The sequence below is a fragment of the Musca domestica genome, unplaced genomic scaffold (genome assembly GCF_030504385.1).
Source record: "Musca domestica strain aabys unplaced genomic scaffold, Musca_domestica.polishedcontigs.V.1.1 32, whole genome shotgun sequence".
In the NCBI taxonomy this organism is placed as follows: Eukaryota; Metazoa; Arthropoda; class Insecta; order Diptera; family Muscidae; genus Musca; species Musca domestica.
The window spans coordinates 5,933,832-5,951,894 of NW_026712311.1; the positions used below are offsets into that span (position 1 = coordinate 5,933,832).

Here is an 18,063-nt window from a genome sequence, read left to right on the forward strand (position 1 = left end):
TTTATCTATGCAATTTTTTAAATTCGTATAGGCAATATACACGCTCCAAATACCTTTTGATGAAAAGAGACGAACAAAAAAGTGGAATTAATGGACCAAAAAAAATCAAGCAACTATCTGAAGTAGAACAGAGGATTATAAATATTACCAAAATAGAAGCGGTTGATGGGGATAAAACTCAGGAGATGGGGTTCCTATGTAGTCCCGGAGTACATGTGGAAAATAACTCATCAGATATTTGCTATCAGGAAGATATGGTGGAGATACTTGATGACCAAATTGTAGAGTTGGATGAAGATCTTGAAACTGGAGAAAATTCCACATTTACAATTAAATTGGGAGGAAAAAGACCAAGGAAAGAAAAACGGAAGGTTGCTTTATATCCTGATGAATCACAATTTGAAATATTGTTTAAAATAGAAGAAGAGAAAGTGGAAGCTATGAGAAAGTCTAATACTCTAAAGGAAAGGGAGATTGAAGCTATAAAGGAGCAAACAGAAGCGATTAAGGCTGATACACAAGCAAAAGTGGATTTTTTTAAAAAAAATACAGGAAGTCATTCAAGTTGTACCTTGTAATAATAATGGCTACTGACATAATAATAAATAAATTCTAGCCATTACTAAAAATGATGTCGATTATTCTTAAACTGTTTTGGAAACGAGCTTGACACAAATCAGCAAGGTGTGGATAAAAGTTGTCTGTCCGTGGAAATCACCCTAGCGTCCAAACGAATTGAAGTAGATTGATACAATTTTATTCAAATGTGTGTTTGGTCTGCAGGACTTTTGATATTGAATATTTGTTATGTAGGCCCACGTATAGGTAAAGCCCACACTTCGTTATAGGTACAGACAGAATTTTAGATCCAAGTCTTCGTATAGTATTTTTAAGATATTAAAAAATTTTGTAACGGATTTTGCCTTTTTATTCAGTTTTTTGTTTTTTTTTTTGAGAATTTTTAAATTCTTTCCAAATGGTGGACGGTATTCAACTGCTTTTTCACTTGTTTTTTTAATGATTGTATTGATTTTTCAATCTATTCTTATCTATTGAGCAAATACGTTTTCAACTATCTCGGAACGTTGCCTTTTTGCAATACTTGATATATTTCGGCATGAAATATCCGCAGTTGCATTTGTTTGTTCCCCATTGTCATTCATTTCCTCTGATATTATTTCCGGATGCGGTATCTTTTTCCGAACTAAAAAATTATGCAGGACCAAACAGGCGTTTATTATCAGACCTGCTTTTGGTGGACTATAGTAAAGTGTCCTTTCTTTTGATAAGCATCGAAATCTTGATTTTAGTATACCAATACATCTTTCTACTAAAGCTCGTGTCGATTTGTGCGCGATGTTATAGCGCTCTTCGGATGTATTGCACGTTGAAAGTATAGGAGTCATCAACCACGGCTATTTGGTAAATTAAACGAATACACTTTATTATCTCTACACATAATACGTTCGTATATTTTACCTGCAATGGGTAACCACTATCTCCTAAAAGCCAATAATTACGATCTCCTCCAGTATATAAATCTTCCAGTCTTCTGCAAGCTTGGGAACTTCTCCAAACATAAGAATCATGTGCTGTACCACCAAATCGTGCGTTAGCTGCCAAAATAATATAATTTGAATCGCATATAATCATCACATTCTTTGAATGTCCTCCTTTTCGACAGTAATATATATGCTCAATTTCACGCCTTGGAGCAGACATTTTAATATGAGTGCCGTCAATTACTCCTATAATCCCTGGAAATTGATATTTCTCCATAAACTTTATTTTAAGTCCTGGGAAATCTTCTTGTTTGGGAAATATTATATAATTGTGTGAAATATTGTTCAAAGCTTTAGCAACCATAGTTACACATCTGCTTACGGATGTTTGAGATAAAGCGGATAAATTATCTTGTCCTACACTTCGTTGAAAGCTACCAGTAGCAAAAAAACGTAATGAACTTAGTACTATTAGATGGCATGGAATTGCATGGACTCTTCTTGATTTCGGCAAAAATGGCTTCAATTCTTCGATGAGTTCCAAACACAAATGCTTCGGCATCCTATACAACTCAAAAAAGCTCTCCTCTGTGGCTATTTCAAATGGATTGTGGTGATCCCGAAGACTGCGTCTAAGAATTCGAAGCGAGTTCCTAAACAATTTTATATTAATTTCATGTTAACTTTTTTAGATAATTGTACTAACCTTTGTTCTATTCTATGTCTTTGCGATATATAATATAATATAATGGAACTTGACATTTTTTATCGTATATTGTTTGATTTTACGACAATATTATTTTTTTCCTGTTAACATATGAACGTCAACTTTACAATTATTTCAATAACATAGTTACAAAAGTTTCATTGCGACACGGAATTGAAACATTGTTTTCACAAAATGAATCAGAATCGGAAAATATGTTTTTATGAAAACGAATTATGAAAAGTTGTTATGAAAACGAAATTCAAAATAATTTTCTCATTTCCTATTTTCATAGAACCAGAATTGACCCCCTGGTCTCCATTTTGGAAACTCTATGGAAATAAACTCTCCTCGCCAAAATTGTTCAATAATAGTGCATTATCCTTTATGGTTCCCATATATGATACCACCCAGATCATTCTGTGTAGCTACTTAATTAAAATGATGAAAGCGCCATCTATCGGTATTATTTTTACCCCTTGAAAGTGCAAATTTTAGACATTTTTAAGGCCCTGACCCACTGTCCACTATTTTGGTAACTTTATACCAATCGACGATTGGTAATTAGAGTTAAAGTATATAAAATTGCCAATGTGAAAAGCACCATCTATGCTTTAGTTTTATTGCCTCAGTCTACTGGCATCTTTTTTTAAAGCTCCCTTCTCTTGTTCAAGAAAGGTTAATTATTTAGTATGGCTTCTAGTAACGATACCACCAACATTGAAATATCTTGAAGATTTTACAGATTATCCTACGAACGGAAATTCTTTCTTAAAAGCCATGAAATAAAAATATTGGAAGCGCCATCTATGTTTCAATATAATTGTTTCTCTTCCGAAATCCAAATATGAAATATTCCCTATTTTGGATACTCTGCGAGTAAAAAGGTTTTAGCTCGACGACTGGTAATTCGTTCTAAATCTATGAAATTTGCAATGTGAAAAGCGCCATCTATCCTTCTGTTTTTATATTTCTCGTCAGAAATGCAACTGTTATATATTTAGGCCCTAGCCCATTGTCCGCCGTTTTGAAAACCCAATTTTAGGGAATTTTTCTTTAGAAAACTCATATAGCCTTACTTAATTAAGAGTAAGGTAGTCCCACGAGTGGAAGTTCAATCTAAATGTATACGAAATTAAGAAAAACGGAATCAATACTTCAACTTTACTTCTTCATACATTCCCAGATAAAGTAATTAAAATAGAACAAGAAATGCTAAATCGAATCCGAGTAAAGAGTGAGACTAGCTCAAATTAGAGCGGGAGTACTCCTGTGAGTGAAAAAAGGAACTCAAGTATACTCTCTTGGTCTATGTCATTTGAATAAAAACCAGTATGCTGTGCTGTGTGAGTAAAAATGACTTGAAATCGAGCATATCTGGCCTCTCTCTTTCTCACTTATAACAAAAGAGCTGCGAGTTAACCTGGTGTAAAGCTCATTCTCTTCAAGCTTTCCCAGATAAAAACGAGTAACGAATGGAAGTTCTTTCCAAATGAATATGAAATTCACAAAAATCATGTGGGAAACGGCTTTTATATTTCAGTTTTACTTCTTCACATATTCTTAGATAAGGTATTAAAAAGAAAGCTAAGAAAATAAATTTCGAATCCGAGTAGAGAATGAGAATACCTCCAACTCAAGTGGGAGAATTCCTGCGATTGAAAAAAGGAAATCCAGTTCGAACTCTTGGTCAATGTTACTCGAATAAGAGCTAATATGTTTTGCTCGTTTTCAAGTGTCAGTGAAATTCGCTTGGATTCGGGCATATACGACCTCTATAGCTCTCACTTATAACAAAAGAGCAGAGAGTTAACCTTATGTAAAACTGATTCTCTTCAAGCTATCCCGGAAAAAACGAGTAAATCTGAACTCAAAAATTATTATGGTATAATATTTTTCGTCATACCTTGAGGTCTTCAATGAAAATAACATCCGCGCATTCTTTCTTTCGACTTTTTCTACAAGAAAAGCATCAGTTTATTTTGCCCTATCGTTTTCAATCCGATTTTATTTTATTCTTCCCTACCGATCTTAATTTCCAATAACACTTAATGATCTACATAGTGGAATCAAGGAAAATAATACCTTAACAATACCTTATGGCACTCTTAAAAAAAGGTCCTCCTATCTGTCGAATATCAAATGACTCTTCTTGATCTTGGAATCATTTTTGGAATTCATTCTTTTGTATATTAGTCCTTTGGAACTACTCCTTGTTAAATATCTTCAGACTTTTTTTTAAGAAACCTTACTTAATTAAGTCGTTGTGAGATGGGGAGTTTTTCCATGGAACAATATTTGACATCCATCCTCAACTTTTACTCCTTTTTTTTGTTAAATCTGGCGGTATAGTTATATGGGGCATACATATACCAAAATGTGGGCCAAAAATTTTGCGGACTTAAAATACATCTCAACAAAATTTTATCAATCTGCTTCATTTTGTTCGGTAGCTAGAGTGATTTTCACAGGCTGGCAGACGGACAGACATGGCTAAGTCGACATAAAATCTATATCGACATAGATACTCTGTATTGTGAATGGTATAAAATCGGATTTTTTTTTCATATTTTATAGGATTTTTGGACATGTTCCCTATTAATAAGAAAAGAACCTTGTGGCCTTCTTCTTCTTGACCTCCTTCTCTCCTTGAAACCCCTTCTAAAAACGCGTTTTCTTTTAACTCCCACTGTAACTACTAATATGTACATGGTTTTGTTTGTATGTTTTGCAAATTTGTTACATCTACAAATTAGTAACATTTTGTCTGATGCATATTTTTAATTAAAAATGTACACAAACATATGTACATTTATATCTCGTTCCGGAAGAAAATACATAGCCACATGATGAATGCACATATGCTGTGTACACAGAAAGAAAGTTTTGTGTTTTTGCAAAAAAACAAATAGCACATCCTTTTAGCCAAAGGATATTAGGGTGGATTTCAGATAATTAAATTTTAAAAGAAGTAAAGAAAATTTGACTATTTTTCAAAATTCTGCGGTTTTTTGATTTAATGGTTAAAAAATTCACAGATCTATGGTCCAATGGGAAATAGTATACGTCAGGAGATCATATTTTTTGGAGATTGGATTGTTTGGATTTATTCACGTTTTTCGACACTTAGATTCTTATAAAAGTCCTATAGCCACTATATTGAAAGGGGGAACGACACAATACCTCCCCTACTTGTTTTTAATTTGCCGACATTTTTTCACATCTTTTATGAAAAGGATCATATTATATCTTATAGGACATGAATGACTTTTTTCCATTTCTGTCTACGTCGTTGCACCCCAATATACAAAATATTATATATCATTGCATTTATTTGCACATATTTCCATATGTCATATATATATGTATAGATATATCCATGCAAATACATGCACTCACATGACAGCTAATCTCGATATGTGTGACTTTTCATTAGTCTGAATTCATTTCTTGCCTCAACACTTTTGCAGTTTCCACCTCCCATTTTTTTCCCACTTTTCCTCTTATCCTTTCACCATGAGGGATTTCAATGATGACATAAATATGTATTTGCCAAGGCGTTTAAGAGGAAATAATTATTATTAATATTGCTAATGATAAGCTGTGCAGCAGCAGCAGCAGCAAGTGAGATAAGTCCTTAATTTTTTATTTAAATGAAATGGTAATTTTTATATTTATTATCTTTTAGTTGATAGTTTTATTGTTAATTAAAAGATGAAAAAATTAAATGAGAATTTCTATTATTGTAGAGATATGTAAAAATTCTTAAGAGGGTCATGAAAGTTGAGGCGCATTTCAGATACGTAGATTTTTTCGAAGAGGTTCTTGACTTGATATACAGGGTGAGATAAAAAAACTGCAGCAAAGTCAAACGCCATAATTTTAAATTTTTTTTTTAATTTTTATTGAGTGAAAGCAAAAAAAATGTCGAGAATAGCATCAAATTCTAGAATAAATTTTGATTTGTTCGAATTGTTCACCTTTAGCACGAATTATGGCCTTTAAACGGCCAACGAATACCACGCTGCCCGAATATTGCTCTGAGGTATTTTGGCCCATACCCGGCGAAGCGCTTGCTTGAGGTGATCGACACTTTGGTATTTTTTTTTCCAAAATACTCCTGACACAATAGTCCGGATAGGTTTGGTATCCGGAGATTTTGGTATCCATTGTTTGCTGGAAATGAAGCGAGGTACCTCATTTTGTAATCATTCTTTGATGGCGCGTGCTAAATACGACGGTGCTCAGTCTTGTGGGAATGTCCTAGGTCTTCGGCCAAAATGTTTGCGTGCCCATGGCTTTAATACACCCTCCGTAATATTTTCGCGATAACATTAGGCATTTATTCTTATGCCACGGTCGATTAATATTAGCTAAGATTGACCATCGGCTGTTATGGCGGCTCACACTATCACCATGGCCGGCGCTTGAGTTCTGGTGGCCAACCGAAGGTGCACATTTTCAGCTCACCTCTTTTCTGTTGTTTCTGTTGTGGTGTACTTTTTAGGATTTCAATGGCTTTACCCCGAGCTCATTTTTCAATATTTGCCGAATGGAATATTGCGATATGTTCAGTTCACGAGTCATTTTTCGGCCACTGCGACACGGGTTTCGATCAAGTCGCTTCTTTACTTTTCGAACCATTCCTGCTGTTGTTGCTGTCTTCTCCCGTCCAAGAGACACAAAAGATTTATTTACATTTAAATGCTGGACTGCTCTAACCATAGCCACTTGTCATTTTTCAGCCAAATATAAAGAAATCGCACGATCATGCTCGGATTCCATCACGAATAACTTTTTTTCTGGAAAATTCTCAGGAAAATGCTTTTGTACGCTTGTAAACAATATAATGAGCTGTCACTGGAATAATTTTAACAGCTGTCAAACGAGTGGCTTAGAAATGAGAGCAATCTTAAGTTGGATGCAGTTTTTTCATCTCATCCTGTATATCTCTGTAATATTTTTACTAAGGCATCCCATGTCCTTGTTTTCTACCTTTTTTTAACAAATGGTCAATTGAATGTCATGTTTGCAATAAAAAACCTAATGAATTGCATTTTGTCTTTCCTGTTAATCAACGTTGATTTTAATTCCCCTTGCTTTGCTTCGTCCTAGCAATTTTCAAATCATTATCGTTGCAATTAGAGAAAAAACAAGCTTCTAATTATTACAAGCATTTTCTACTCTTTCAATTGCAAATTATTCATTTCTCCAAGAGCAATCTGCAAGGAAACAAGAATGACTGCATGGTTTTTCACTTTTCTAATTTCCAGCAGTCTGCATTGACCTTGACCTTTTTTGTTTTGATATTGCAACAAACCACAAACATACATTTATATGGGTTTTTGATTTTTGAGAACATACATTTTTTTGAGCCAATGATTTAGTTGGCCCAACACAGCCAGGCATTTTTGCAAATGACCAGCTAAAAATTAAAAATACTCAAGAGTATATTGCGGCGACCATCATAAACCCATTTGCCATACCCCACCCCCGAAAAAGTGGAATATACACAGAATCCTTGACTAAACGCCAATTATTTAAACAAAAGCAGACTCGACGTCATCATAATAAAGAATATCCTTATACGGATTCGAATGAAAATCGCAATGTGATTGGTCATTAGACAAGTGTTCTTTTTTTTGGTTGGAAACCACACAACATGGAAAATAATGCAGTAGAGTAGTAATGGCAGAGGTAGTACATCTGCAGGATATTATTTCGTTCAAATGGAAATTTAATTAAATTACAGGTTGAATATGACAGAAATTCTGCATAATTATTTAATAAGGAAAGGGCAAATGTAAGAAGCCATAAATTTATAACTTTATAATACATTGTGTAAATAAATGCAAACACCAAACTGTTGTAAAACTTCATAAGGCATATGGGGGAATATTTTAAAATGTTTTTTGAAACAATTTTCCGAAAAAATTCAGGTGTGGTGAATTTCTGAAGAAACTCACCACACTTGGATTTTTATTAAAAATGACTATACAGCCATCGTGCTTACATTTAAAGCTATAAATATGGTATGGTAAAAAGTAAAGAAGCTGTAAATTCGGCCGGGCCGAACTTTGAGTGCCCCCCAACATTAGGTACCAATTTGGCAATTTTGAAAAAAATAAAATCCGTTAAAAATTCTTTGAAAATCTAAAAAATACCGAATATAGCCGTTATATTAGGGTCTATACGACGACGTGGACCTGCATAAGCAGCTTTTGTCATAAGCCATTCCAACATTTAAATGCGAATCGTTATAGGGGGGCTATACTATATATAGCCGTTATATTAGGGGCTATACGATGACGTGGACCTGCACAGACAATTTTCTGTTATAGGCTATTGTATCCATTACGAACTTCAAGTACCTAATCACCAAAATGCCGAAAATAGGAAGGTACAATTATATGAGGGGCTATACTAAAATGTGGACCTACATGGCCCATTTTCCATACCAAAAGTCCTGCAGACATAATACACATTTGAGGAAAATTTTATCCACTTACTTCATTTCGTTTCGTTCGTTCTACCGACAGACGGACATCGCTAAATCGACATAGAATTTTATTCTATGAATTTTATTTTTCTATAGAAAAAACTAAGTCCTGAAGCCCGGCGAATTGTGAATTTTTTTCTATATAAATAAATATAATTTTTCTATAGAAAAAAATTCGCCGGACATCAGCATCAAGTTTTTTCTATAGAAAAAATTCGCCGGACATCAGCATCAAGTTTTTTCTATAGAAAAAAAATCGCGGTACATAAGGATCACGTTTTTTCTATAGAAAAAATTTCGCCGGACATCAGGACCAAGATTTTTCCATAAAAAAAAAATTCGCAAGAAGTCAGTATTAAGTTTTTTCTAGAGAAAAAAAATTCACAGGACGTCAGGGCTATTTTTTTTTATAAAAAAATTACAGAAATTCAGGACAATTTTTTTATACAAAAAAATCGGACGTCAATAGGACCAAGTGTTTTCTACAGAAAAAAAATCGGAGGTCATGAGGACCAAGTTTTTTCTATGGAAAAAAATTCCCAGGACGTCAGGACCAAGTTTTTTCTATAGAAAAAAATTCGCCGGTCGTCAGGACCAAGTTTTTTCTATAGAAAAAAATTCGCCGGTCGTCAGGACCAAGTTTTTTCTATAGAAAAAAATTCGCCGGTCGTCAGGACCAAGTTTTTTCTATAGAAAAAAATTCGCCGGTCGTCAGGACCAAGTTTTTTCTATAGAAAAAAAATTTAGCAGATATCAGGACCAAGTTTTTTCTATAGAAAAAAATTCAGCGGACGTCAAGACCAAGTTTTTTCTATAGAAAACAATTCAGCGGACGTCAGGACCAAGTTTTTTTCTATAGAAAAAAATTCAGCGGACGTCAGGACCAGGTTTTTTTTCTATAGAAAAAAAAAATCGCCGGACATCAGGACCAGATTTTTTCTATAGAAAAAAAATCGCCGGGCGTCAGGACCAAGTTTTTTCTACAGGACGTCAGGACCTAGTTTTTTCAATAGAAAAAAAATCCACCGACTTCAGGACCAACTTTTTACATAGTAAAAAATCGCCGGACTTCAGGACCGAGTTTGTCGAGTTAATGAAAAATAAATTTAATATCGAAAATATCGGCAAAAATCTTAAAATAAAGGAGAATTAATATATAATGCATTATATACAATGTTTAAAAACTATTTTAAAACAATTGCCGTGTAAATATAAGGTGTGGTGAATTTTTGAAAAACTCAACACACTTAAAAAATTTTTGAAATCGATTCAGACTAATTTTTTAAGTAACTCACCATGAAGAAAATTTTAGAAATATGTTATACAAATCGAATTTAAGCCATTTTTCCATTAAGAAGTGGATATGACCAACCACGACTAATTAGACGAGAGATTTTCTATTTGGCCAAAAAAAAAATTAGAAAATCACCCAAATTTATTTTATTAAGGCAGCGATTCTTATTTGGGAACAACATTAACCAGTAAACCTACATTACACCTTTTATACAAATATTCCACTTATATTTTCTAAACATAGACCTATCTGTCTTAGATTCAACTGGCCATTTTTAAATATTTCAAACCCCTATTCCGAATATTAAAAGCTACACCCTGCTTAAAACTGCCACACATGGACTGAATGGTTTCAGATAGTCTAATCTTGACATATTTCGTAGAAATTGTCGCCCACTTTGTGGACTATCAAAAAAAAAAACATTAGATTTCATATCGATTTTCTAAAAGTCTTCTGTCGATCTTGGGTGTTTTTGTCTTACTCATCATTTTTGTGGTCAATGCATTTTCACTTAACTTCGCTTTCCTTTGCTATTTTTGTTTTCATTTACATAAAGCCAAGGGTTCTCCATTTTTCCATTTCTTATAATTTGTCCTTTTTACAAGATTTCCTTGTTTGTTTTTGCCTCAAAGGCTCTATGGTATTTTATGTATCTTTTTTTCTCCCTCCCTCTGTCTCTCTTCTTTCATTCCGTCTTCAATTTCTAGACCATTTACTTTGAAATAGGAGAAAAAAAATCTACATAAATATCCCATGACAATTTCCGCTTACAAATGTTGTGAATTTAGCTAGAGTAGGCAGGGTATGGGAAAGGAAAGCATCCTTACATTAACACGCACGTGCGTAATTAATCTATGCAAATATTGTGGCCAAACAAGGATAATGCGAGGCCTTGGTCTCACTTTCATGGTGTAAGGGTATGCGGGACAACAGACATCCAATACATTTTTTGATGTTGCAAACGCTTTGCCGCCCATCTGAATTAGGAAAAAGGTATCCCGCAAATCAAATACCCCCAAAAAGGATATTGTCTCTCTCGATTCATATTCTTCCCACTTCCAATGCTGCTTTTATTTGCATATATTTTCGTTCTCCTGTATTAAATCTCATTTTGATAACTGCAACAACAATAAAAAATATATCCTGTAATTTATATGTATACATAAACATATGCTGCCATATTTTGTTATGGGGGGAAACATGCTATGGAAAATCTTCTTATTTCCTAGGCCCTGGCATTGTTCGTGTATTAGTAATTTTCACAAATTATCATTGTGATAAAATCTAATGCATAGAGTTGTTGGCTGGTTAATTGGCGGCTTTTGTACTCGGCGTCATGGAAAATTGACCTTCGGCAAGGAAATATCGCCTTGACTCGCTGGTATGAAGGAAACACATAATTGAGATGTAATGTAGATGATAATGGTACAATGAAACCATGGTATTGTGCGTCAGGAGCAAGGATATATGTGACATAGAAAATTGTTGCTAGACTGAAAGAAAATTATCTTTACCGAATATGGGAAATACAGGGTGAGATAAAAAAACTGCAGCATTTACATTTTTTTTTAAATTCATTGAATGAAAGCAAAAATGTCGGAAATTGCATCAAATTTTAGAATAAATTTAGATTTGTTCGAATTGGTCACCTTTGGCACGAATTATGGACTTCAAACGGCAAATGAAACCGTCACACGCTGCCCAAATGTTGCTCTGCGGTATTTTGGCCCATTTCCGGCTAAGCGCGGATTGGTATCCGCAGATTTTGGTGGCCATTGTGCGCTGGAAATGAAGCGAGGAATCTCATTTTGACCATTTTTGGTATGGCGCGTGCTGAGTGCGATGGTCCAAGGTCTGCGGCCAAAATGTTTGCGTGCACAAGGTTTTAATACACCCTCCACAATTTTTCGCCGAACGCAGACACACATCGACCCTATCTGAACTCACCACATGTAGCAATTTCTTCATTCCACCTCATTATTACATCCCTTAAATATTTTCAAATTATCCATTACACAAATTTTTAATTTCTGAATTTTCTCTCCTCCCTCTCTCTTTTCCAGGTTGCATCCTCGCTGAACTGTACACTGGTTTCCCTTTGTTTCCTGGCGAAAATGAAGTTGAACAGCTAGCTTGCATTATGGAAATACTTGGACTGCCGCCAAAAGATCTCATTGCCACAGCGACCAGACGTCGCCTGTTCTTCGATTCGCGTGGCGCTCCACGTTGTGTCACAAACTCCAAGGGCCGTAAACGTACGCCGGGCACCAAAACTCTATCCCAGGTGTTGGTGTGTCAAGATCGTCATTTTATCAATTTCCTCTATCGTTGTCTGGAATGGGATCCTGCGGAACGTATGACACCCGATGAGGCTGCTCATCATGAATTCTTACAGCCGTCTTCGTCTTCCCGTCATCGTTCGTGTCGCATGTCCACATCGTCATCGACCGGTGGTCTGAATAACTCATCCTCGCAGAAATCGTCATGTTATAGCTTTGCCGATATCTCACCCTCGGCAGCAAATAGTGGCAGTGGTCCAGTTGTGGCCTCCATTACAAGCACCACAACCGTTAGCAATGCTGCCATAACAACGACAACAAATAAATCCACACGCTCCACAAACATACCCCACATGACCACCACATCAACTGCCAATGGGGGCAGTGGTAGCCATCATCATGTCTCCTCATCACTGCATCCCACCCATGCTCAATCCTCAGGTCATTTACCCGACATTAAGTTATCGGCTGGTGATAAGTACAATAGCATGCAAAAAATGGCTGTGCGTTCCAAGATAACATCATCGGTATCAGATCTCGAATCCGTGCAACAATATTCGTTACATCGTCTGTATGGCACCACGGGTGGCTCCAATGGCACCCTGGTGGGTGGTCACAGTAACTCACACCTCACCCAATCTGCATCACGTAAACACTTGATAACCGGCACAGTGGGCTCCACATCGTCCATTAAATATGGCGGCATTGCCACATTGGGTCACAATCATCACAATGGCAATCATCATGTGCCGCAATTGAATGGCTCCTCGCATCATACAACGGCCTCGAACAATAACATTAATATGTCGCATTCTCAATCGACTGGCGATGTGTCGGCCATATTTGGACGTGCTTGACTTCGTGCCCGACCCACAAAACTTGAGCTCAAAAAATGCAAACTAGTCAATATGGTGGATTTTTGGAGCTAGAAGTGGAAGCAACTGGGCACGGACAATGGCAATGCCAATGGCAATGATGAGACAAAAACGTGAGAGGAAAGGGAAGAGCAAGTGAACGAGAGAAATGCTAAAAGATTGATTGTCCGTCTCAAAAAGATTATGAATGAATGAATGAATTGAGTTTTCCAGAATCATGGAGGAAATGTTGCAAAATGCTGTGTTTTTAAGAAAAAGTTTTTAATTTTAAATTTCTTTCTTTAGATTATAAGAATTAATAATTAGTAATTAAGTAAAGAAAGTGATCAATATATATCTATAAAATTAATTAAAAAAAAATATATAATAATAAAAACTAAAATAATTGAAAAAGAAAAAAAAAAGGAAAGAAATATAAACTACAATTGAAAGTGGTAGAAAGTAGGAGAAACCAATTGCTCAATGTAACCAATAAAGGAACGAATTGAAAATAATTATGAAATAATGAAAATAAAAATTCACCACTGCTTGAAAGGGTCTAAAAATGGAAATAGCATATTTTGGTTGATGTATTGCGTTTGAAAAGGATTTTTCGAGTATTTTTCCGGAAAAAAAATTGGTGTGGTGAATTTCTGAAGAAACTCACCACGGTACAAAAATTGTGTATAATGATGAAGAAAACCCTGCCAATTATTTTTGAAATAATGAGAAGAATTTTTGGGCCATTAGAAAAATTTTATTGGTGGTGAAATTTTCGTTAAATTCACCACAAATTTTTTTCTTCATGGAAATTCAAAAATTGGCGGAAACATAAACATTTTTGGACCAATCGAAAGTATTGATGAATTTTTGCCACCATAAATAAATGGTAACTACAGTAAATATTCTCACCACACTTAATGAATACAGAGAGACATACAATGAATTTGCATATAAACTTTTTTACCATAAGCCAGTAATCAATGGTTTGTAATAACTTTATTAAACTCTAATGGATTTTATATACTAAAAGTAAATTAACAGACATATGTTTAACGTAACTAAATCCCCACCCTCCACTTCCTGTTACAACAAAAACAAATACATAAAAAAAAATAAAAATAAATATTTAGATATAGCATCCATATTTATATCAAATATGTGATTATATACATATGTATGTTTCCCTTAATTTCCCCCCCCCCCCCCCCCCCCCTTGGCTACCACAAAGGATCATTAAACTCTACAAAAATATAGAGAGGAAGAGAAAGTGTAGCTATTTAAATGTGTCTATAATGTTGATAACACAAATAACGAACAAGTTTTATAAAACCTCTAGACCAGTAATACATATATAAATGTTTAATAATGAGTATAGTTATATATAAACAAATTTTCATTGCCAATAATTATTATAAATATATATAAAAAAATTATAATACAGGGCTTTATTTGATTTTCGCTCCGATAAGTCAAATTATTGATTTCAAGCCCATAAAACAAGTATATCCCCCAATCTAAAAACATAAAAAACAACCTCCCCCCAAAGTATTTAAGTGACTAATAATTAATGTGCAGTTTATGAGTTTCAATAACTCAAAGGCATCAGGTCATGCAATGCAATGCCGTAACCTTTTAGGGGCAATTTGCCAAAATTATAATGCCCCACATATATTCTCTAGACTTTAAATCTGTAAATTGACAAATAATATCTGTCCTACTATTTTTACTTAAGTCTTCGTTTCCATTTCTATTTTATGTTTGCCAGTTACGCTTTACTTTTTTCCATTTAATTTTTAGTTTTTAGCAAAAATAACATAACCTCAATTTTTCATCACAAAAATTATATCACTCACACATACACACACACATTAAACAAACAACAACAACAAAGTGTTCGAATTATATTTTTCTTAGTTTATAACAATTATATATTTTTTCCTATCATTATTTTATAAGTCTGTAAACACAAAAAACCCCATATACATAATATAAATATATATAGAAGATTTAAAATTAATTAAAATTAAACGTATAAATTGTATTATACAAAGAAATCAGTAAAAAACACAAACAAAAAAAATTTAAACAATCAATTTATCTTTTATTAAAAATAAAATTAATTATAAAAAATTGAACAAAAAAAATTTAAAAAAAATCATCTGTGTGGACTTTTTGTTTTGGATAATCTGAAATCATTGGAAAATATTTTGTAGACAAAGATGTACTATATAGCTAATACTCTGGGAATATGTGCCATAGAAGTTGGAAGAGCAAATTAGTCATTTAAAATGAAGGAAACCATTGAAAAACCATGCAAAATCATTAAATAAAAATTCTCATACATTTAAACTTATCTAAAATGATGATAAGGGTATTTTTACTTACAGTAAAATTTTAAATCCGTTCTTCTGAATAGGTTTGAAGAAAAAATTGGTGTGGTGAATTTCTACAGAAACTCACCACGGTTCAGGAATTTCGTAAAATGAAAATAAATACATTTAACCCTTTTTTACAACTTTAAAGTGGTGGAATTCATACAGAATCCTGTTAAAACATTAGCATATATTAATGGTGCAATAGAAATTCACCTCACTTTTAGCTTGTCTAAAATAATGATAAATGCATTTTTGCGTACAGTATCATTTTAAAATCGTTTTTCTGAATGAGTTTTAAGAAAAAAATTGGTGTGGTGAATTTCTACAGAAACTCACCACGGTTCAAAAATTTCGTAGAAATGAAAAAAAAAACACATTAGAGACCTTTTGTGTGAATTTTACAACTTTAAAGTGGTGGAATTCATACAGAATCCTGTTAAAAACATTAGCATATATTAATGGTACAATAGAAATTCGACTTTAAAGAAAGCACGTAAAATGAAAATTCACCACAGTTTGAACTTGTCTAAAATAATGATAAGGACATTTTTGCTTGCAGTATCATTTTAAAGTTGTTCTTCTGAATGAGTTTTAAGAAAAAAATGCTGTGGTGAATTTCTACAGAAACTTACCACGGTTCAAAAATTTCGTAGAAATGAAAAAAAACCACATTAAAGACCTTTTGTGTGAATTTCACAACTAAGAAATGGTGGAATTCATACACAATCCCATATCCAATAGCCAATAGAAATTCACCTTAAAGAAAAACGAAAGCTTTGAACCGATATATGCTTTCAATGCGAAAATAAAAATTCACCATTGTCTTAAAATATTATTATTGAATTTGTATTCAAACATTTAGTTCGGAAATATATTTCAATGTTTTCTTTTCATTTTTTTTGCAAAATTGATTGTGTTGGATTTCTATAGCAAGTTGTCAACGGTAAACACTATATTACATTATTTTAGAAAAAATAGTATGCATGTTTTATTAAAGTTTTTAAGCTGCTTCAATGTTAAAATGCTGAAATTCTCAACTCAATTCCATTTGAGGGAAGCATTCATTAAAATTTTGAATTCAAATACTTTTCAAGGAAAGCCTGGACCAATATGACATATTTTAGAAACTGATTTAACTAGGACAAAAAAGTGTTGAAAAGTTCAAAATTCTGGAGTGAATCGAGTATTCACCCAATTTTATTATATCGTAGATATTAAAAAAAAATGAGACTGGGTGGCGAAGATGCAAAAATAATGTATATCCTTCAACTTGATCTATGTTTAGCAATTTTTTTTCGAACTGACGAATTTGGATAATCCATATGGATTTTGTATTTGACGAGGCACTTGTTCATAATTTTAAATGTACAGCTACAAAAAGTAAAAGTTGTCTATAAATGAAAAATTACTACCATCTCCCAAAGTCACTTTGATCTGCCACAAAAACTGGGGAACCTGGAACCTGCTGACATAAAAAAATAGTAAATTTCAGTTCCAAATGATTTTAGAAAAATGTTGGTGAGAAAATATTGGTGTGGTGAATTTCAAAAGAAACTCACCACGGCACGAAAATTTCATAAAACAAAAAAGGAACGCTACTTAATCATTTTTAGAGCATATACAATGATTTCTAAATATTTTTCTAATTTTGTCAGTGGTGTAATTTTTATAAAATTCGACAAAATTTCTTATATCCCAAAATATGGCAAATGAATTGAGAAAGACTACTTTAATGGTTTTCGTTGTGACTAGGTGTACATAGGGTGGTACTTTATGTTTGTGAAATGCCTTTTAGTTGTTCTCTGAATTAAAAGGAATATGTCTTTAAGAATACCTCTTTTGATATGTCAATAAGATGGCGCTTAGGTGGATTTTTAAATAAGGAATATTATTATATGGCTTCTTGAAATTTAAAAGTTGGTATTTTTTAGAAGTTTAAATTGCAGTGAATTTCAGAAAATGTTTGAAGAAAAACATTGCTATGGTGAATCCCAAAAGAAACACACCAAGGGTCGAACATTGAATAAATAAAAATAGAAACACTACTTAATCATTTATAGGTCTTATAAAAATGACATTCAGTTGAGAAAGCCTTCCGACAGATCTTCGATATATAAATAGTCTTATGTATGAGTTGGCACCCAGGACTTCTAAATGAAAACTTCTTCTGAAGTTTGTGTAAAATGACTCACCATTGAAGATAACCACTTATTCAATTGCAAAAAAAGGAAATTAAAGCAAACTATATTTGGCGAATTTCTGAAAAATGACACTTTTTATGTAAAAAGAATACTTTAATTGCAAATATGTTTCAGAGAATTCTTAAGAAAAAATATTGGTGTGGTGAGTTTCTGGAGAAACTTACTATGGCACAAGTACGTGAAAAAAAATGAGAACGAAACACTTTTGCAGCGTTTGTACATGATAGAAAAGGATTGTAGTCTCTTCCCTAAGTTTTTGTTGGTGGTGAAATTTATATTAAATTCTCCACATCTTAATTTTTTCACCAAACTTTAAAATTAAACTAGGATGACGCAGCAATGATTTTCTA

At 33.5% G+C, this 18,063-nt stretch overlaps 2 protein-coding genes across 2 annotated transcripts in view; one reads left to right on the forward strand and one right to left on the reverse strand.

Moving 5' to 3' along the window:
* LOC101891483 (dual specificity tyrosine-phosphorylation-regulated kinase 2) overlaps nt 1-14,236 on the forward strand; it is a 172,527-nt gene extending 158,291 nt beyond the window's left edge. The window contains exon 9 of the mRNA XM_005188269.4: nt 12,065-14,236. Within this exon, the coding sequence (XP_005188326.1) occupies nt 12,065-13,137 (1,073 nt within the window). The 3' untranslated portion in view covers nt 13,138-14,236. The remainder of the gene's footprint in view (nt 1-12,064) is intronic.
* LOC101890961 (putative nuclease HARBI1) lies at nt 953-2,477 on the reverse strand. Its single transcript, XM_020038477.2, has 3 exons — nt 2,209-2,477; nt 1,480-2,155; nt 953-1,415 (listed from the first exon to the last, which is right to left on the reverse strand). The coding sequence occupies exons 1-3, from the start codon at nt 2,262-2,264 to the stop codon at nt 1,050-1,052; spliced, it is 1,098 nt and encodes a 365-aa protein (XP_019894036.2). The 5' UTR covers nt 2,265-2,477; the 3' UTR covers nt 953-1,049.
* Nucleotides 14,237-18,063: the final 3,827 nt, after the last annotated feature.